This window comes from Macrobrachium rosenbergii, chromosome 42 (genome assembly GCF_040412425.1).
Source record: "Macrobrachium rosenbergii isolate ZJJX-2024 chromosome 42, ASM4041242v1, whole genome shotgun sequence".
NCBI classification, from domain to species: Eukaryota; Metazoa; Arthropoda; class Malacostraca; order Decapoda; family Palaemonidae; genus Macrobrachium; species Macrobrachium rosenbergii.
The window spans coordinates 57,201,093-57,223,122 of record NC_089782.1 but is presented as its reverse complement, the minus strand read 5'-3'; the positions used below and the strand labels follow the sequence as shown (position 1 = coordinate 57,223,122).

The 22,030-nt window shown below is 37.8% G+C and overlaps 1 protein-coding gene across 6 annotated transcripts in view; it reads left to right on the top strand.

Moving 5' to 3' along the window:
* The window catches only part of LOC136828451 (nuclear transcription factor Y subunit gamma-like), a 338,180-nt gene extending 316,375 nt beyond the window's left edge, over window positions 1–21,805 (top strand). For all 6 annotated transcript variants that reach the window (XR_010850046.1, XM_067086522.1, XM_067086526.1 and 3 more), the window contains one exon: window positions 19,467–21,805. Coding sequence is in view for 5 of the 6 variants with exons in the window: in XM_067086522.1 (XP_066942623.1) it covers window positions 19,467–19,517 (51 nt within the window). In the remaining variant the exon portion in view is untranslated. The remainder of the gene's footprint in view (window positions 1–19,466) is intronic.
* The last annotated feature ends 225 nt before the right edge of the window (window positions 21,806–22,030 follow it).

The following is a 22,030-nucleotide window of genomic DNA, read 5'->3' as shown; positions in this document are numbered from 1 at the left end:
TGTACTTTATTTCTAATGATCTGGCAGCACAAAAGCACAGGGGATTAATGTATGGTCCAGGTATATTAACAACCAGTGTGTGAATACATACTCTCCCTGCTGACCCCACTAACAAGCTGTCTTGATAGTAAATGTGGGAGAGAGAGAGATATGCTAATGTGGTTTTTTTTATATGTAATCCTTCAATTATCTGGATTATAGAGTGAAGGCCCTGTTGGATAAGGTCAAATAAAACTATGGGTATAAAACAGCAACTCCGTGCTCTTACTCCCACTACCTTGTCAGTACTGCATAATTGTAAACACTCAGTATGCTTATAAACAACAGTCATCACACTTTACACTGAAAACTGGATGCAAAAGGCAGTTAACTAGCTAATTTTCCCCTATTTATAACAAAATATACTGTATAGATATACTTTGAAAAAAGTAAACCCCCCTTTTTTTCTCATATGCAGCCCACAATTCTGTAGGCATACTACATACAGTACACTACTGAATAAACATGGATATTGCTTTCTTTTTCTTATTTTGCCTAACCCACTAAGCATTACAGCACAGCGTAACACATTAAAAATATATTATGCACAAAAAAATAGCAAACCACTTTTTCTCTAATATGCAACACAATAGTACATATGGTATACAGTAAACCCCTGTATTTGTGGTCTCGTGATTGGCGGACTCACCTATTCGCAGATTTCTCTATGGAACATATATACGCATTATTCACTGAAAATTTGCCCATTCGTGGGATTTTTCACTGAGAAATATTCACCAATTACTATATTTTCATATAATTTTCATGACTAAATGCACTTTTTATGATAAAACTATTAAAATACTCAGGTACCCAGGTAGTGGTCGAGTTATGATAATTAGCCTTATGATAATTCGATTTTGCGATGGGGTAAGCAGTTGATACCGATACGACAATATTTATAAAATATGTTTAAATTTCACGCGGGCCGAGGCAGCAGTGTACAATCAGGCAGCGAGAGAGATCAAATTGCAATAGACCAACTTCTTTTCCTCCATCTCTTTATCCCATCTCCTAGTTAAAAAAGTAAAAGAGAATGATAAAAGCATTGTTAGTAACGATATACTGTTGCGTAAATGCGTACGGCCATAAACAACCGAACGAGAAACTTGTTTTGCTTATAACTGCATTGAATAACAACAGTCATTTTGCTTGTATTTCAACCATGTTACGGTAGTAAACAATTATAGTACAAATGACGTTAAGTAGAATAGGACTGATATATTTTTACATTTTACCCTTATATTCGGTATGGATAAAAGATCGGCAAGGAAATATACCGCTAAATTTAAGCTTCAAGTTGTAGCTGAAGCTGAGAAAACAATTGCTCAAGCTGCTAATGACTATAAATTATCGTGCATCAGCAACATGGATGAAATTCGACCGTAATTAAAATTGGAGAGAAAGTATTTTAATCAAAACTACTGGGCATGAAAGAACACATACAGTATTACTGTTATTTTTATGCTGACAAGCGATGAATACGTAAAGCTCATATTATGATGAAATCAAGTGAAAATAGCGAACGGAATCTTGAATTTTTTACTCAAAACAAACATGGCCCCAAACAGCCAATGTCATCTAATAATGAAAAAAATATGTAAGTTAATCTCACAACGAGACGTATTTAAGTTATATTTCGACATAAAAACACTTCAAATAACGAAAAATAACCTTGCCCCATATAAATAAAGTATCTAGAGATTCATTTACGCTAACTAGAAGCAAGAAAAGTGCTCTGAACTGAGTTAAATACGGCGAAATAAACTTACTGTGTAATCGATTTCCAAACCAAAACATTGATCATATGATCGCAATTTATAATACAAAATCAATATAAGAATATATATACAATATTACTGTATTGGATACAGTGAATTAAAAGCATAACATTTGAAAAGATCCACGGAAAAGATGCTTATTTGTTATGTTGATGTTTGTATAATACAATATTGTGTGAATATAGAGTACAGTATAATGTAGGCTAGGCTACCGTATATGTATGCGATATACCATAGTGTAGGCTAAGCTAATTCTCGTTTGTTATTCAATTTGTCCTTGTATTGAATTATCATAAGTCACTCTGCATGAACCTCCAGTATTAGCTGATATTAATAATTATTATACAGTGTATGTGTAGAGTATACTTTATAGTGTAGGATAGGCTACTATATATGTATACAGTAAACCCCCTGTATTCACGTTCTCACAAGTATGCGGACTCACCCATTCGCGGGTTTTTCTGTGGAACCCGTCTGAAATTTATTCGCAGGAAAACTAACGTATTCGCAGGGTTTTCTGTGGAATATATCTATAAAAATATTCGCGGGGAACCTGCCTATTCGCAGATGCAGATTTTTTGTCTTTTTTGTATAGCAATATTCTGTATTTTCATATTATTTATTGTATAATAACATTAAATAATAATGTAAATTAATAATAATACTACAGTACATATAATAGTAATAGAAATTAAATAATAATATTATGTAATACTACACTGGGTACCTGTAATAATAATAAATAATAAAGTTAAATTATACAGGTATTAACTGGTAATGAATGTTGATTACAGTATGCTGTAGATGATGATGATGAAGAATTAGCTGTGCAGTACGATGAATGACGGGAGGCGCTGTCATGTTAAGGTATTTGAACATGGCAACGAAGGTCGTACGGTAGGGCTGCAAGAGTATTTTACCTTGTTCATGCTCAGTGCAGGCGACTGCAATTAATGTCATGCCGTAATGGGCTGCTACTTCTCCGTGACTTTTGCCCTCTCTTAACATAACAATCATGTCTACTTTCTTCTCATCAGTCATTAATTGTAGGTTATTTGCAAGAGGCCTTAAAAGAAGCAGAGCATTCAGAGGACATCTTAATGCACGATTTCAAAAAATATTCTTAGTCCACAGTACTGTACAAACAAAACACACAAACAAGAGATAGCAATGAAACGAGTTATATTGGGTCATTTGCCAATAATTTGCTGCTACGGTATACGCATGGTACTACTGTATTGTGCGTACATATACTAACATTGATATTCTGCGCATACAGTACTGAGCATTTTATGAAATGTTTGTTGTAAGATGATTTTTAAATACAGTATTACATACAAAAAATGTTTTAGGATGATACGTAGTACTACAGGTAGTACTTAGAGCATATCTAAAATACGTAAGACAACAGGAATAGCAGGGTACGTATGTTTATGTCTGCTGTACGTAGCATTTTCATGTACATACTAAGTATATATTCATGACTACTGTAAGTACATTTTGAATGATGAAAAAAGATATACTCATTTTCAAATATTACAGTACTGTACTGTAATATATTAATGTAAACACAGCAAAATTTCAATAACATATATTTGTTTTTCTTAAAAGTGCTTCACCCAAGCCACCCCTCCACAAATATAAATAACTCGAGATGCTGGACGCTGTGTACCCAGGATCAATGGTACTCAATACACTATTGGCTATCATCTGCAAAGCAGCCAATCCAGAAGTGCCATTCATTTTCCTTGGCGCTCATTGGCTGTTCACTTGGCGCTCATTGGCTGAACATTCACGACCAACTCGCGAACATGGAATTCTAGGAGACCACATCCACGGCATCCTTCTCAGTTCATGCGTGTGAAATCGCGCATCTTTGTGTTTGGTTTCTTAATCTCTGTGCATCAGCAGTATTCGGCCCTAAAATTCCTCCTAAAAAACGTCCTGCTCCTTCTAAGACTTCTGGCAAAGAGTCTAAAAGAAAGAAGACTTATGAAACTTGAGGAAAAGGTGAAACTTCTTGTCATGTTAAAGGAGGGCAAAAGTTTTTCCGCAGTTGGCCGCCATTTTAATGTTAATGAAAGCACAATGAGATTTATAAAGAAGAAAGAGGTGGAGATACGAAAGTCTGTCAGTATGAGCTACTTCGGTAGTGCAAAGACAGTTGTGACAGTGTGGGATAAAACAGTCGTGAAGATGGAATCTGCGCTGGCATTTTGGATAAAGGACTCCGGAAGAACGTGCTGCTGGACTCCAACACCATTCGCGAGAAAGCGCGACAACTCTACCAGCAGTTATCAACTGCTACAGAAGGTGATGATGTAGTACAGGCAGAGGAAGGCATTGAAGAAGGGGAATTAGAATTCTTAGGCTTCGATGACCAGCGCCTACAGAAGCAGAAGAAGAGGGGGAAGAGCCCCAAGCAGGACCATCATCAGTGCCTCAAGGTTTCCAGGCCAGCAAGGGGTGGTTCCATCAATTCCAAAAGCGGTTATACCTAAAGTCTGTTACTTTGCATGGGAAATCAGCTTCTGCAGACATTGAAGCAGCCGCGAAATATCCGGAGACCTTCAAGAAAATCATCCAGAACAGGTGTTCAATATGGATGAGACTGGCCTGTTCTGGAAGAAGATGCCTTCCCGGACATACCTCGTGAAGGACGAAGCTAAAGCCTCAGGATTCAATGCCCAGAAGGATAGGGTTACCCTCATCATGTGTGGGAACGCGGCTGGTTTCATGCTTAAACCAGGCCTCATTTACAAGGCATCAAACCTCAGGGCCCTCAAGAATAAGAACAAGACATTGCTTCCTGTGTTCTGGATGCATAACCCTAAGGCCTGGATCACCAAAGTCCATACAGAGTACTGGTTCCATAAGAGCTTCATCCCTCAAGTTAGGCAATACCTGAACGACTTGGGCATGGAGTTCAAGGTGTTGCTGATTATGGATAATACTGTTGGCCATCCTTTCGATCTTTCTTACAAGGAGGGCAGCTTGAGTTCCTCCCTCCCAACACCACCTCTCTCCTCCAGCCTATGGACCAGGCGTGATCCATGCCTTCAAGGCACACTATACTGGGAACTCCCTCCAGCACCTTGTGAATGCAATGGACAATGACAGTGAATTTGCGCTAAAAGACTATTGGCATAAATTCATGATTGCCACGTCTGACCATCATCAACCAATCATTGAATGACACAAAGAAGGAGACCCCTGAACACGTGCTGGAACAAGTTGTGGCTGGAGTGTGTTCATGATTACAGGGGGTTTTCTCCTGAAGAAATTCAACATTTGGCCAATAATAAGACTGTCCACTTGGCAAGGATTCTAGGAGGAGAAGGCTTCAAGGACATCACCGAGGATGAAATAGGCACCCTCATTGATGCCCACTCTGACCCCCTGATGGACCAGGATTTGGAAGAGCTGACGAAGTCTGCCAGTGAGGAAGAAGATACGCCAGGTTCAGGGGAGGAGCAGGAGGAAGAGGAGGGCGGCCTGACTTTGGAACGTCTGTCCCACATTAAGAGATTGATCAAGGATACACAGGAGTATGTTTCAACATGGGATCCTTATATGGAACGCTCCATAAAGTTTTCAAACATCCTTGATTTAGCATTGGAGCCCTATAATCAAGCCTCCACCACCATGAAAAAGCAGCAACAGCAGCTGCCTACCACCATGTTCATCAAACGGACAAAGAAGGCCCCTCCAAAGCCTCCAAAATCACCCGAAGTAGTGCCTCTCAAATCACCTGAAGAAGTGCCTCCCCAATCACCTGAAGTAGTGCCTCCCAAATCAACTGAAGAAGTGCCTTCCAAAGCACCTCCTGAGGGTGAAGAGGCACCCTCAGATGAGTTGTAACTCCTCTGCTTTGCTGTGCAGTCATATCTTCACCGTCATTCATCGGACTGCACAGCTAATTCATCATCATCTTTGATCAACATTCATCACTGGTGAGTACCCACATGATTTACATGTGTAGTAATCTTAATATGTACCTAGTATTAAATTTTTAAATGTGCATACTTTTTTTTTATTTTTTGTCTGTCTCTCTCTTTGTGAATTACGTATAAATGCCAGTGGTTCCCCTCTAAAAGAAAATGGGACAGCTTGTAACTGTATGAAAGAAAATGTGTGTGGCTGAATACGTAGGGGGGGGACTGGATTTCACATGCAGCTGTAAGCCATACAGTGTGTACGTATATTTTTAACGATAAAATGTTTAAGATGACTCGGAAATGATATTAATAATATCATTTCAGAGATTAATACAGTAATTTAATAATAGTTTAATGTATATTTGATGTAGGTTGGTATTTTTAGGCATACTTTGGTGTTTGAACTTTCAAGATAGGCAGTTATAAGCATTTTTAGAGGGGGTTCTAAGTATTTGTGGATTGTAACTATTCGCGGGGGCGTCTGGAACGCATCCCCCCCCACAAATATGGGGGGTTTATTGTGTGTCTGAAAAGACTCAAATTTCAGGGTGTCTGAAAAGACTCATTATTTCAGGGTGTCTGAAAAGACTCAAATTTCAGGGTGTCTCGAAGGACTCAGGTTTGTTCGTGATGAACTGGTTCCAGTAAGTCTGAAAGACTGGGCTGTTCGAGTGAACAGGTTCAATATGTCTGGGTAAGACAGGTGTTTGTGATGAATGAATTTTAATGTGCCTGAATAAGATGTAATTTGGATTTTATTTCATGCACGGACTTGACCGGCTATAGTGTGGTTCGCCTCGTAGGATGTGATTTGTTCACGGGGAACTGGTTTGTTTGATTTTAATTTTCATCTCATAGGACGTAGGTTCAAATTCATGCAGGGACTTGGTATGCTAACAGTGTAAATCTTAAAGCTTGGTTTGGGGAACATTTGCCCATCACTGAAAAAATGTTTGGTTTTGCCTCATAGGGCGTGGGCTTGTTCGCGGGGAAGTAGCTGGTTGTATTTCTTGGTGTCCTTGTGATAAGGAATTTTTAGGGGAGTCCCAATATGCATTAGGTTCAGGAACTCGGGGAGTGTCGTAACACTTTTAAAATGATAACCCCAACAAAAGGATGTAGAGTAAACCTTAAATAAAAAAAAGGAAATGCTTTGAGAGACACTGGGATACTGGTGCCGAGGAGGTAAGGTTTACGTACAGATGCAAAGTGGTTGTTTAGGAACCAGCCGTTTTTAGAAGTACACTCCTGTGTATGCTTATGTGAGTGATAAGTTCATCGCTGAGAGATGGATAAATTACAAACTTATAGTATTTGTAAGTTAGGCTGATAAATGTGTGTATTTTGCCAACAATAGTAAGAGCCTTTTCCTCCAACTGGATATAAGTACAAAACTTAATTCTACCATGCATGGGCATTGTTTGCCTAAGCTCACATGCGTACAAGATTGCACTTCCCTATCTCAGCCTAGCTTGCATGTGCCCGGAAAAGGGTAATGTTTGCTTGGTTTGATAGCCACTTGGGTTTGTTGGGTCTAGCTCAGTGACTGGCAGTTCAAGGTTGTCTGGTATGCACACCGGGACTGAAGGACAGTGGCCAGTGTGGGGTCTTTTCCCGAGATGACCGCACACTTATGAAAACAAATTACTGTACCTCGCTTAGGCTTATTTAGAGGAATTCTGATATAAAAAATTTCTCTTAGGCTTTACGAAATTTAGACTGGGAATGACGTGAAAACCACATGGTTGTAGCAAACCTTATGCAAAATGAAAGATTAACAGTGGTGGAATTCAAAACCACAAAAAACAGTACACAACACTCACCCTGATCCTCGGTTGCTGGAAGATGGAGTAAGGCGTCCACGGTCGCCAACACAGCACCCAAAACCACACAAACAAAACAAGGAAACATAAAAAAAAGAAGATAGAACTATATACACAACAAGAACAGCATGCTAACAAGAAAAACCAACAACTCTCAAAAAGCAAACAAAAAAACTGTCCAAGACCAAACGACTGACCGGCACTAGCTCTGACTCAAGACTCACTCAAAAACCGAAAAATCCTTCACATATTCCACAGACATACAGCGCTGTAAACAAACTAACGACCTCATCCCTCTTCCAACAACCGAAGCACTCACTAACGACAATTACACACTCACTAACGACAATTACACACTCTCTCTCTCTCTCTCTCTCTCTCTCTCTCTCTCTCTCTCTCTCTCTCTCTCTCTCTCTCTCTGCCCCACTGTCAGGAATATGTTACCTCAAGGACAAAATTTACTTCAAACCTGCCAATATTTACTCAAAGATGACCACCTGGACTTAATTTTGACTCGTCATCCACACTTTGGTGGTTGCTAAACTGTCTGTTGCAGTTGTTGTGATAATGGAATACGATCTCATATATGTTATTTTTGTAACTGATATACTGATAATTCAATGCTGTAATTTTTTCTTGTTGATTTCTGATGTACTGTAAGTAACTGCTAATATGTAACTTTGTTTGACGTCTTTGGGCGTAATAAATTTATTAAATAATAAATAATCTCTCTCTCTCTCTCACAGAACGTTGGGAAATGCTAATTAAAAAACTCACTCATCCCTCTATAATTCTCCCCCCTTGTAGCATTTCCCAACCAACACTTTTCACACTGCATTTAAATTGCCTTACGCAACACCCACGGATGCTCACTAGCAGGTCCTCTAGAACGCGTTCACGGGCACGCAATCATTCTCTCAGATTCGCTCTCTCTTCCAGCAACATTCAGATTTACATTTTCTCCTCCATTCTCTCTCAGATTCACGCTATCTTCTTCATTATTACCACTCTCAATTTCATCCACAATCTCATCTATACCCTCTAACTCGTTCCCAAATACCTCCCCCAATTCTTCAAGTAACCCATCCCATTCGCTCATTGACCTTTCCAATTCTTGCAACGATTCATTCATGCTTTCAATCACTCGTATATTACTGCTACGCTCTCTTACTCTTACACTTTTGCTCATCTCCAACCGTTCACTCACCCCTACACGTTCAGTCAACTCAGTTATATCAAACCCGCATATGCTATACGTTCTATTCATACCATCCCATTCATCCGTATTACACGCTTTATCACTCATTTTCACTTTGGCCCTCACACCCCTATCACACAACTTACGATCATTCCGTTCACTTACGTTCTTCCCTTTCTTACGTTTCCTACCATACTCTATCAAAAAAATTGCTGATCCTCATGCAACAACCCCTCACGTACATGCATCACACGCACCGCTTGCATCCTGGAGGATCCACCCATTTGAACCCCCTTCACATTCTGTTTCCCGAATTCGCTGTCACAGTCACCCTCTTTTGTCTACATACACTTGATACATGCCCTTCCATTCCACATTCGACACACTTCGCTCTCGGTTCTGAACACATTCTCGCATAATGCCCATTCTTACCACAGTTGCCACATATTGCATTCACTCGGGTACCCCTACAACCATTAGCAATATGACCCACCTGTCCGCACCTGTAGCATTTAACCCCTATCTTTCGTACACTCACTTACCAAATGTCCCGATTGCCCACACCTGAAACACGCTGTAAAGCCCACCTACACTCATTCTTTGTATGTCCTTCCTTTCCACATCTAAAACACTTCGCTCGACTTCCACTCACCGACCTTCCTTTGTACACTACTATCCCTAACCCGTCCAACCCGTTGTTCCCTTACAAACCCACCATTCATCCTCACTGGCACCTCCACATCACTTGCTCTTACACTCCTATCTATTACATTATCTGCCATTCTCATTGGGCCCCTCAACACTGCATCCCTAAAGCTTCCAAACTCTGGCACTCTCTCATCTACCCCAGCCCTTACACTCACACCTCTGCTCTCTTTTATAACCCTGTCAAGCTCATAATCTTCTACAATTTCCAAAATTTCTCCCCAAGTCAACCTTTCACTCGTCCATCTTTTCTTCTCCTTCCACTTCAAGTTCACAAATTCTCTCACTCCATCTGGCACTGTCTCTAACAACTTTCGTACTAACTCCTTACATTCATCTATCCCATCATCCCCAAACTTCTTCCTCGCCAACGTCTCCAGCCTACAAGCATACAGTGACAAGGTTTCCCCAGCTTTCATTCTTGCCTCATCAAATCCATTCTTCCTCTTATACTTAACACTCGCTTTCATACGCCTCGCTTGCTCAACTAGTCTAGCTTTCACCTTGTCATACTCAACATCTCCCACACTCATAATAACCCTATACATATCAAGCAAAAACCCAGTCAAATATTCTCCTAATTCTCGTGCCCACACTCTCTTACTCTCCCCATACTTATCCTGACAAAACCTTTCATACTCCCTAAAGAAATCATGCACATCCCTACTTCCATACTCATTATACCTTTCACACCGGGGTACCTCCCTCACATACATAGCCTTTCTCACTTCTTTCTCACTTTCACTCTCACTTTCGCTTCTTTCACTCTGCCCTTTCATACCCTCTTCCGAATACAAAGAGTCCACTTCCGCACTTACATTCATCTTACTCATTACACTCTTCTTCTCCTTCTTTTTATCCACTTTTATCCATTCACCTCCATCCACCTCACTATCACTACTATCCTTACCCTCTCCCTTCTTTCCTACCTTTCCCACTTCCTTACCCTTCTTACCAGTTTCCTTTCCTTTTCCCTTTTTCTTCCCCTGACTGATCCTTACTTTCCCTCTGTTCCTTCCCTTGCTTTTCATTCCCCTTTTCCTTACCCTGCCTCTCATTCTCTCGTATCTTACTTCCTATTTCCACATCACTTTCATCACTCACGCTTCCATTCACTTCTTCCTCCTTTTCTTTCTCTCTTGCCCCTTCACACGTTCCAGAGAACCTGCCTCCAACAGCCCCTTCTCCAAAAACACCCTTGAACATACCTTTCACCATTTCTTCCACACCTTTCATCATTCCCTCCAACTTTTTATCCATCCTCTCTTTGACTCTTTCATCTCCCCTTTCATTTCTTCTTTTGCACTCCTTAGCATTACCCCCATCTCCTCCAACTGACTCCTCAACTCCTCATTCTCACTCCTCAGCCTCCCATTCTCCTCCTCCAGCCTACCCTGGAGTTCCCTAGCCACCTGGAGTTCCTCTCTCAGTTTCTCTATCTCACTCATCCTGACCTCTTACTCTCACTCTACCCACCACAAACAATCCTAACAGCAATTATACAACAGCCCCACGTTGGGCGCCAAATATAATGTGGCGGAATTCAAAACCACAAAAAACAGTACACAACACTCACCCTGATCCTCGGTTGCTGGAAGATGGAATAAGGCGTCCACGGTCGCCAACACAGCACCCAAAACCACACAAACAAAACAAGGAAACATAAAAAAAAGATAGAACTATATACACAACAAGAACAGCACACTAACAAGAAAAACCAACAACTCGCAGAAAGCACACAAAAAAACTGTCCAAGACCAAATGACTGATCGGCACTAGCTCTGACTCAAGACTCACTCAAAAACCGAAAAATCCTTCACATATTCCACAGATAGACAGCGCCGTAAACAAACTAACGACCTCATCCCTCTTCCAACAACCGAAGCACTAAGTACCTGGTTATTACACAACTAATCTCAAAATTCAAAAATTTACCTCACTTCAGCCAGATACCTGAACTCTCATAACAATAGCAATTACGACTGAGTAATCTAAAGGTAACAGTGATCCCTTAAAAAAACTTATTAATCACTTGATAAATCAAACTCAGTTTATCAGAATATGTGTGAGGTATCATCAGTTAAACAAGAAATATTCTAGAGAAAAAGGGCTTCACCCCATCACGCAACTTTAACGGTTTCCATGGCCTTAACTCACTTTAGCAAAACTAAAAGAACAAAACATGTTTATCACTTTGCCTTATGCACACACAATCAGTACTATTCACTGGTGGTCAATAAATGAAACACTTTCTACAAATATTAAATACAAAAATTTATTTTTAAATTCAAAATTTATAGTTAGAATTCACAATCTGAAAAATTTACTATTACTTGAAAATAACACAAAACTTAATGAATTCTTGAATTAAATTATGAAACAAAACTAATTCACAAACGGCTGTTCATATCTTGATTTTTTCGTAATTTGCTTTTTAATATGTAGTGAATTATTTTTGTTGATGTTTACATTCAAATTTTGTTCTGGGTGCCTATTCTGCTAGTAAGAATTTTTGCAAAGAACAAAAGAACATGAGGAAGATGAACCTGTTCCTGTAACCCCTTCCCTGATTATCTCATGATTAACTACCATGTATTCATCTTACAGTTACAAGAATATTCGTTCCTACTTATAAAGTATTCCTATTTATTTCTATCTTCCAGATTTAACTCGGTCTGTGATGAATCCCCATTTTCTATATTTCCCATTCTCTATATTTAGTATGCAGTTTTTAAATAGTGCAGTTTTAGAAGGAATTACTTTGGATGCTAGAAAGGTAAAAAGAAGAAAATAAACTTTAGATTCAAGCAACATTCAAAATTTAGTATTTTTTCTATGCCTTGAAAGTTATGAACTTGGAGAGAATATCACAAGAGTAACTTCTGACATTGGAAGTTCATAAAAGTAAACAATGTACACTGCCATCTATTGACAAAAATATAGGTTATAACCCACAATTGTCTTAATGAGCACCTCTATACATGGCTCACAATCACAGGGACAAATTTTTTTTTTTTCATCCATGTAAGACATAATCAAAAGCTACAGATCAGTCTCTCTCTCTCTCTCTCTCTCTCTCTCTCTCTCTCTCTCTCTCTCTCTCTCTCTCTCTCTCTCTCTCATAGTTTCAGCTCTTCCTCTGGAGAAGCAACAGTTGGGTAAAGGCCTCACAGACTTTTTGAAGTTTATAGACAAAGCTGCATCCGGAGCTGTAGGAGAGTCTGTTCATTCTTTTACCAACTCCATAGCTAAGTGGCTGTAAAAGCTTTGCTTCTTCCGAACCCCTTTTATTTCTGCAGCTAAGAAGACGGTAGAAAATGAGAAACCAGGTCTTTGCGATGTCACTCTCATATGTTTAGGCAACTTCTTGTTCTCTTGGCTCAGTGCCCCAAGAATTCATTTAGGCTGGAAAGTATGTCTTCCGTTCATTCAAACCAGCTCTTTCGGGCATTAAGCAGAGACCCAGGGAATAAGCTAAGTAAGCTAAACATTCATTACATCCTACACACCGCACCTCTAAGAATAGCTTGGAAAGGAGAAGAAAAGAAAAACTCTTAATAACCTATATAAATAACCTATTCCACTTCCATAATAATTCCATAAGAGAAAAACAAACAGAAGAGAGAGATAACAATTTTTTTTAAATGCACTAAAATGAAAACTCAAAGAGAAAAACACTTTTTTCCTCTTCACTCGCACCCTAGCATCAGGGAGATGATTCTGACACTCACTAGATATAACCGCACTTCACTTAAAAACACCCAAATACATAATTCGTCGAAAACTGCGGTAAAAACACCCGTTAACTTGTTAATCACTCCTCCCTGAATCACCTACTGATCAAAACTGACATTCAAAATGACGACATAGTAACCACACTCTCAAAAAGTGCAAGATTGCAATCTATTGCCTAGCAATCACAGATACCAACATCCCCAATCAGTGTCCTATCTCCAAAAGCCTATCACCAAAAGCCCTTCACCATTTATCCCTATCCAAAGACCTATCTCTACAATCTACAGTAAACCTGCCGTATTCGCGTTTCTCACTATTCACGGACTCACCATTTCGCGGATTTCTCAATGGAACATATATACACATTATTCACAGAAAATTCGCCCATTCGCAGTATTTTTCACTGAGAAATAATCACTAATTACTGTGTTTTCATATCTTTTTCATGACTAAATGCACTTTTTGTGATAAAACTATTAAGATACTCAGGTATAAGCATTCTTAGAGTTTTTTTGTGTTTGAACTATCAAAATAGGCAGTTCTAAGTGTTTTAGAGGGTTTTAAGTATTCACAGGTTTTAGCTATTCACAGGGTGGTTGTGGTACACATTCCCCACAAATACGGGGGGTTTACTGTACAACATTCATACTCCCTCTTCGGCTTGGGTTCAGACCCGGAAGTGTCTCATTTTTACCGCCTGCCACCACCTGTTATGCCCCTGTCATACTCTGACAAATGGCACTTACCTGCGATTGGTTGGGAACTGGTAGCATCGACCTTCGGAAAGTCTCTCTCTCTCTCTCTCTCTCTCTCTCTCTCTCTCTCTCTCTCTCTCTCTCTCTCTCTCTCTCTCTCTCTCTCTCTCTCTCATACAAAAACAGTTTATTCTGTGAAGCTAACAAACAACAAGTTAAAAACATGGTAATTAAGAAAATAAAATGATAAAAACCACAAAAGGAATGTAAATGATAATGCACTTTTTATGATAAAACTAATTTATTAAAATACTCATGTTTAAGCATTTTTAGAGGATTTTTTTGTGTTTGAACTATCAAAATAGGTAGTTCTAAGTGTTTTTAGAAGGGTTTTAAGTATTTGAAGATTTTAGCTATTCAGGGTGGGGTATGCATCCCCCCTGAATACGGAGGGAGTTTACTGTACAGCATACATTATATATATATATATATATATATATATATATATATATATATATATATATATATATATATATATATACACACACATACTATATACATATGTACACACATTCATGAAGCTACAAATGCCATTTAATATCCAATTTGCGCTACTTTGGGAGTATCCCCGATGGTGAATTATCACTGAAGGGGAACTTATAAGTGATAAATGGATCGTCAGTACTGCCAGGTCTCGACCGCTCGACACAGTTACCTTCCAAAAACTCCAGTTGACAGTCTACCTACTGAGCCATCAAGAGAGATATAAATTAATGCCAAATCTGCTGTATTTGTTTACCCGTCAAGAGCAGGGAAATTATACTTAGCTTCGGTATTAACCCACCTTCACCATGATAGCTAATTGGTACGTTTGGAACATGCAGCTCTTATTATGAAATTTTTATCACACCGTGATTTATATGCAATCAAGAAGCTGCAAATGTTGTTTAATATCCATGATTGTATATAAATCATGGTGTGATAGAAATTTCATACAAGTACATATATGTTATCTGTCTATCTATCTATCTATCTATCTATATATATATATATATATATATATATATATATATATATATATATATATATATATATATATATATATATATATATATATATATATATATATATATATATATATATATATATATATATATATATATTTATATATATCTTTCTTTCTTTTTCTTTTAACGTGCTTTTATTCCCATTTTTGTATGGGGTAAGCACGATGCCTTCTTTGAAGGACTTTTTGACTTGGCTTTTGTATATATATGTATATATATATTATGTATGTATGTATGTGTAGTTTCTAGACTACCCAAATATATAAATATATATATATATATATATATATATATATATATATATATATATATATATATATATATATATATATATATATATATATATATATATATATATATATATATATATATATATATATATATATATATATTTATATTTATATTTATATGTATGTATGTATGTATAGTTTCTAGACACTACCCCAATTACGAATGAGTATGTTCGAACAGCCATTCATATCTTGATTTGTTCGTAAGATGCTTTTTAATATGTAGAGCATAATTTTTGTTGATGTTTGCATTAAAATTTTGCTCCGGGTGTCTGTTCTGCCAGTAAGAATTTTTCAAAGAACAAAAGAACATGAGGAAGAAGGTGAAACTCTTCATTTAACTCCTTCCCTGATTATCCAGAGTATTCTCGTAATTAACTACCATATATTCGTCTTACAATCACAAGGTTATTTGCTCGTACTTGTAAAGTATTCCTACTTATTTCTATCTTCCTGATTTAACTCAGTCTGTGATGAATTCCCGTTTTCTATACTTTGCATTCTCTATATTTAGTATGCATTTTTTCAAATCATGCAGTATTATAAAGAATTACTTTGGATACTAGAAAGGTAAAAAGAAGAAAATAAAATTTAGATTCAAGCAACATTCAAAGTTTAGTAGTTTTTCTATGCTTTGAAAGTTATGAACTTGGAGAGAATATCACAAGAGTAGCATCTGACATTGGTAGTTCATAAAGTAAACAATGTCCATTGCCATTGATTGACAAAAATGTAGGTTATAACCCACAATTGTCTTAATGAGTACCCCTGTACATTGCTGACAATTACAGGGACAAATTTTTTGTTTTCATCCATGTAAGACATAATCTAAAGCTACATATCTCTATCTCTCTCTCTCATAGTTTCAGCTCTTCCTCTGGAGAAGCAACAGTTGGGTAATGACCTTGTAGACTTTTTGAAGTGTATAGACAAAGCAGTATCTGAAGCTGTAGGAGAGTCTGTTCACTCTTTCACCTAGTCCACAGCTAAGTGGCTTCAGGCATTATCATGCAAGAAGTAGAGAATGAGAAACCAGGTCTTTGCTATGTCACTCTCATATGTGTAGGCAGCCTCCTGTTCTCTTGCTTCAATACCATAAGAATTCATTTAGGCCGGGAAGTATGCCCTCCGTTCATTCAAACCAGCTCTTTTGGGCATCCAGAAAGGATGTTAAACATCCTGGATAAAATCCACGTATTTCTTAGAAGTGAGGATTCAAGCTCTCAGGCCCCTTTAGAAGGGAGCCTGGCCCTCTTTTATTTGGTGTGGTAGTCTTTGGAGACTTATCCCTTTTTGGTGGAGGTGTTGAGGGAAGGTTACAAACTTCCTTTTATCTCCCAGCCTCCTCTAGCAGCTTCTCCAGTGGACATCTCCTCATATCTACACAGTGAAGAGGAGCTCCAATAGTAAGAAGTAAACTATCTTTTGATGAAAGCAACAGTGGAGACAGTCTTAAGCCTCTTTTCCTGGGTTATACAATTATGCAAAGACCTCAGGATGATAGAGACTGGGCTTGGACATCTCCAGGTTGAACCTTTTCATTTTTCTGACTCCATTCACTTTAGAATCATCAAGCTTGGTTCTTGCTGCTAGACAGAAAACAGATTAGATGATATCAATAGATATGATGGATGCATACTTTAATATACTGATTCATCCCAGCTTTAGGAAATATCTTTGCTCTGTCTTCCAAGAAAAGTCTTTCAATTTTTGGGGATGTGCTTCAGTCTTGGTCCCACCCGTAAGTTTTCACAAAAATCTAGGCCTAGTAGAGGAAATGGGCCCACTATATCGGCATTCATGTATTACTCTAATTAGACATCTGGGTGGTTCTTGTGTCCAGTCTGGAGGGCATCCTTAGGCCCAGTGTTTTCTTCTGAAAGTGGCAAATGTACCTGGGATATGGTAAACTTTCTGAATTCATCCCTGACTGTGGCTCAAATTATGTATCAAGCGATGATCCTTGATACCGACAATTTCATGGCTTCCCCGAAGAAGTGCTCATATAACTTCCATCAGTCTTGGACGAATTTCTGTCCTTCGCTCCCTTGCCAGCCAATAGGTGGCTGTCGCTCCTAGGTCACATGGCTTTCCTAGAGAAGCTGGTGCCTGGAGCCAGGTTAAGGATGAGGCATATCCAAATTCATCTCAAGCAGCATTGGGATAGGAGGGTACATCCAGATTCCTTCCAGGTCCCAGTGCCCAAGGAGCTGGAGGAACATCTGAAGTGGTGGAGCCACTGACCTTACTTCTTGCAAGGAGTCTCCCTTCAGTTCCAGAGCCCAGACCCCCCACATTGTATTTAGACACATCGACCGAAAGCTAGTTCAGGGCAGGAAGGTGGCATTGTTGTTGGACATCACCACATCATTAATTTAATTGAGAAACCAAGGAGGCATGGAGTCAGAGTCTTTGTTTCTCATTACAAGCAGTAGACTCACCTCGGTGGAAGAAAGGAGCGTCTCTTTCCTTCCACAATTTATACCAGGAGGATGACTATTGTGGCAGATCAGAATCAAGTCTGTCTTCAGAGTGGATGTTGCACTGTGAAGACTTTTGGAGGTTGTGGGGTACCACACTTTTGAATCTGTCCACTACAAAATTCAGCAACCATCTGCCAGTTTACTGCTTGCCAGTACAGGGTCCTCTAGGATGGGTGGTAGATCCAATGGTTTGGTATAGAACTTTAAGCTTTTCCCCTTTGGCTATGATCAAAAAGGTTTTAGGAAAATTCTGTCGAGCTGTGGGTACTCGCATGACTTTGGTGACTCCTTGGTGGCCTTGCAGAGAGTGCTTCCCTGATTTTCCTCCTCTGCTGGATTAAATTCTTGATTTACCTCTGATATACCAATGTTTTGTCAGTGGACATTAAGGAAGCCATATGCTCCTTCCAGATAGATTGTGAAATATCCAGTATGCTCTTTTGGAAGGGAATTTAAGCAAAGTGCTAAAGTTCCTGAGCATGTCCATATTCAAACCCTGGAATACTGCCTTTCTTAAGCACATGACAATTAGGACCCTATTCTCTTTGGCTTTGGCCTCTGTTAAAAAGCTTAGTAACCTTCAGGCCTTCTCCTGGAATATGGGCTTTACATCCCAAGGAGCAGTCCTCTCATTTTTGCTAGTCTTGAGGGCAAAGAATCATTTCAAGAATCTAGTTCTGCCTTGTTCATGTGAAGTACCCAGTCTGTCCTCGTTGGTTCCAGAGTTTGGAGGGGAGGCTTCCCATTGTCTAGTTAGAGGGCTCTTGCTTTATGTGCAAAGTCTAGGGATCTCTAATATAACACAAAGAACCTTTTCTCTAACCCCAGAAGAACAGATGTCCAATGTCCAAGAATGTTATGGCTTTCTTCTTTAAGAACTTGGTCAAGGAAGTGTGTGCCAATCTAGATCCCGCCTATTTACCTCTAAGTTCAAGTTCCACAACATGAGAGCTATGGATCCTCTTTTAGTTTCCTTGAAAACCTCTCTCAGGAGAAGGTTGTAAATGCAGCACAATGGATATGTAACTCATTATTTGCCTTGCATTATTTAAAGGATTTAGAAATTCAGTATGAAGATGGCAGATATCCTTCATTCCTTGTTTCAGCAGGAAAACTCATATCCTGAGTGATTAATGTAGTTCTGCTCTTGTTTTCTCGTCCAATTAGGAATTGTTGAGTTTTGGGAGTATGAAAGCGCTGATTATGGTTAGGCGAGGGTCTTCATTCTTTACCATTGTTGGTCTGCAGGCTTAGGCACAGGGCTTTTGTCTCACTGTCATCAGGCTAAGAATGGTTTCTTAATTGAGAGGCAAGATTTATTTAAAAAATAGAGAACTTGCATGATAAAGGTTATTTTGTTAAATACTTAACCCTCTGTTGTGATAAATTGCCACACCTCTCTTCCTGTTCCCCAGCCTCCCCACTCATATGGACATAAACAAAACTGAGGACAGTAAATGCATGAACCACAGTTAATCCTGAAAGTGATGGGTCAGTAGATGGTATAATTAGATGAACTAGATAAAAATTGCTATGTTTTTACTCTGTCATCACTGGTCCAGAACTTGATAGCTATCACATTAGAGAGTTAAGTATTTTAAAAAATAAGTTTTATTATAAAGATTTATATTTTCATTTATTTTTTATGTTCTAGTCATTTAAGAGATTTCCAGTGTTAACATTGAGAGCTAATACTTTTTCCCCTTTTTCAGACTGGAGGCCAACCAGTATATATAACACAGAATCAGGCACAACAGCAGTAGTTCTTGCTGTATTTCCCTGGAAAACGTCTATTAAAAGGGTGGGAATGATTGTTAAGAATAGATGTCAGGGTAGACAGTGATATTTAGGTAGAACCACATAAAAATAGTTAAGGTAGGGTAGTTGATTTGGTGCGCATATTTCAAGTGGTTTGGTAACAATCTGAGATTTGTTAAAACTAATATGCTGACATTAATAAGGATGCCTAGGTAAACTTTTGCAAATTACATTAAAAGATTGTTATTTTGGATTATGAATTAGGGAAATCGGACCTGTATGCTGTACTTATGATGCCAGGATTGAATGTATTTTGTAGTAATTAAAATATGGAAAGGATTCATCTTTGAGCTGCAGTTGTAAGTTGGGTGAATTGGGATAAATGTTTAGTTTTCTTGATGCCTTTAAATGTTGAAAAGTGTGTTACTGTATTAGATAAGATAAAAAAAAGGAAAAGGATTTACTTTAGTATCCAGCAGTTCTTGATTTTTAGAGAATGTTCCAGGAAAAGTGCCAAAAGATTGATTGTTAAGAGGTATATGGTAAATGCTATTTTTAGGCTTGTAAACAGAAACATGCAAGTATAAGGCTGTAGAGACTTTTTTAAATTTCTCTTTGCATACAGACCTTCTGGAGATGTTTGTGGTTGTATTCATTTAGTCATCAGCTCCAGAAAGTTCAGAATGAACTTGCTTCATCTACAGCACAATTGTACTTCTGAAGAAATAGCAATGCTATTTGGCCAGATTCTTTATCATTGTAAAGACATGCACAGGTATGCAGGATAACTCTGTACTGTAGTAAGGTAGACTTAAACACTTGAGGGTTTGTTATAGAGTATCCTGCAACTAAAGGTTGTATTTTAGCTGTTTGGTTTTTTACATTCTATTTACAACTTTTTTGTTAAGGAATTTACTCAACCAAAGATTGTTCAGTTGATGGAATTGTAACAACCTTTAATTTACTTGTAATTCATTGTTTTGTACTGAACTTTATCTTAAAATACTCTGTTTTATGTGACTATTTGTAGAGCTCTAAAGTGTTCTTGTTATTGAACACTAGGCTGATGTACAGACAGTGATAGCAAGTGTCCAGAAATTTACTTATGGATATTAGCTCGGCTATAAAATGTTTCATTCTTTCAATTGTAAATTTTGAGAGAAGCAGTGAGATTTTTTGGGAAATTTGGGAAAGAGTCACAGCCTTCAATCAGCAATGTCTGCATCCCATCAGGAAATATCAAATTATGTATATTACCTTGGAATTGTTTTAAAAGAAGGTTGATTGTAGTACAGTAATGTCAGCATTGGCAGTGTGTAGTAGGATTGTTTTTAATGAACTAAAACTTCATCTTTTCTTGAAAGTTCTTGACTTTTAGATCACAGAATTTTGCTAACAACACAAGACATTTTTGCCCTCCAGTATTCTACAGCAATTTTTGTAAATGGATAAAGAGTTTTAAAATACTGTATAATTAAAAGTTAATCTAGCTTTCTTATTTTTGTTGGAAAATTGAGAGGGGATTAAACTACTGTTCTCTTGCCTTTCAATTCTGAGTACAGTATAGTATCTTTAGCTCTAGATTTTCACTTTTTAAATATTGTATATACCTGGATATAAGTAAAAAATTACTCTGATTTTATGGCAGGTATTGTTATTATCTTTGACTTGCTGGGAAGGTTATACAGTAGACATACCATTGCAAAGGGAAGAAATCTGTGAATATCATTTAATTACATCTTTCGTTGGAATTTAAAATAGCAAGTTCATTTTAATGGATGTACCCGGGAGGGATGTTTTAATGATGAAGACAGCCACAAACATCATTTGGGAATATGTAGAATACATCCTTTCCACAAAGAGATTTATCATCACCACTCAGGTATTTTTATTATAAAAAAATTCATTAGTGCTGATAATACTGTATTCCAGATAAGAAGAAACACAGTTGATATGTATGAGGATTAATGTGACTTGTGAATAATGACACAAGTAAAATACTCTTTAAATTAGATTTGAATCCTAATGTTAGTGCCTGGTAAAAATTTGTTCCCCAGTTTGACTTTCAGTTTCATAGAATCATTATTTGAATTATGCAAGATTTAACTTTTTTAATTGAGGAACAACTCTACTGAAGCTGTTTAACAACTCAGTACAATTATGGTGTCTGATATCCAAGTTATGCACATATTTTTGCAGAATGAATTATATCAAGACAATTTGTACATTGTCATTAAGATACTGTTTCATGCTTATGAAAATAAATTTGTCGTTTACAGTACAATAAGCCTTATTTTTGTTGTTTATTTACCAGTTACTTTTTAGAAATCTTTGATATATGTTTGATTGAGCAGCTACCAATACTAACCAATGAAAGATTTTTATAGAATACTGTATATATATTAAACTAATGTATACCCTTCATTTCCATCAGCTATAACTATGCTGCTACAACTAAAAGTAATGATTTTATAATACAAAGCAGGTTTTTCATACAAACCTATTAATTATAAGATGC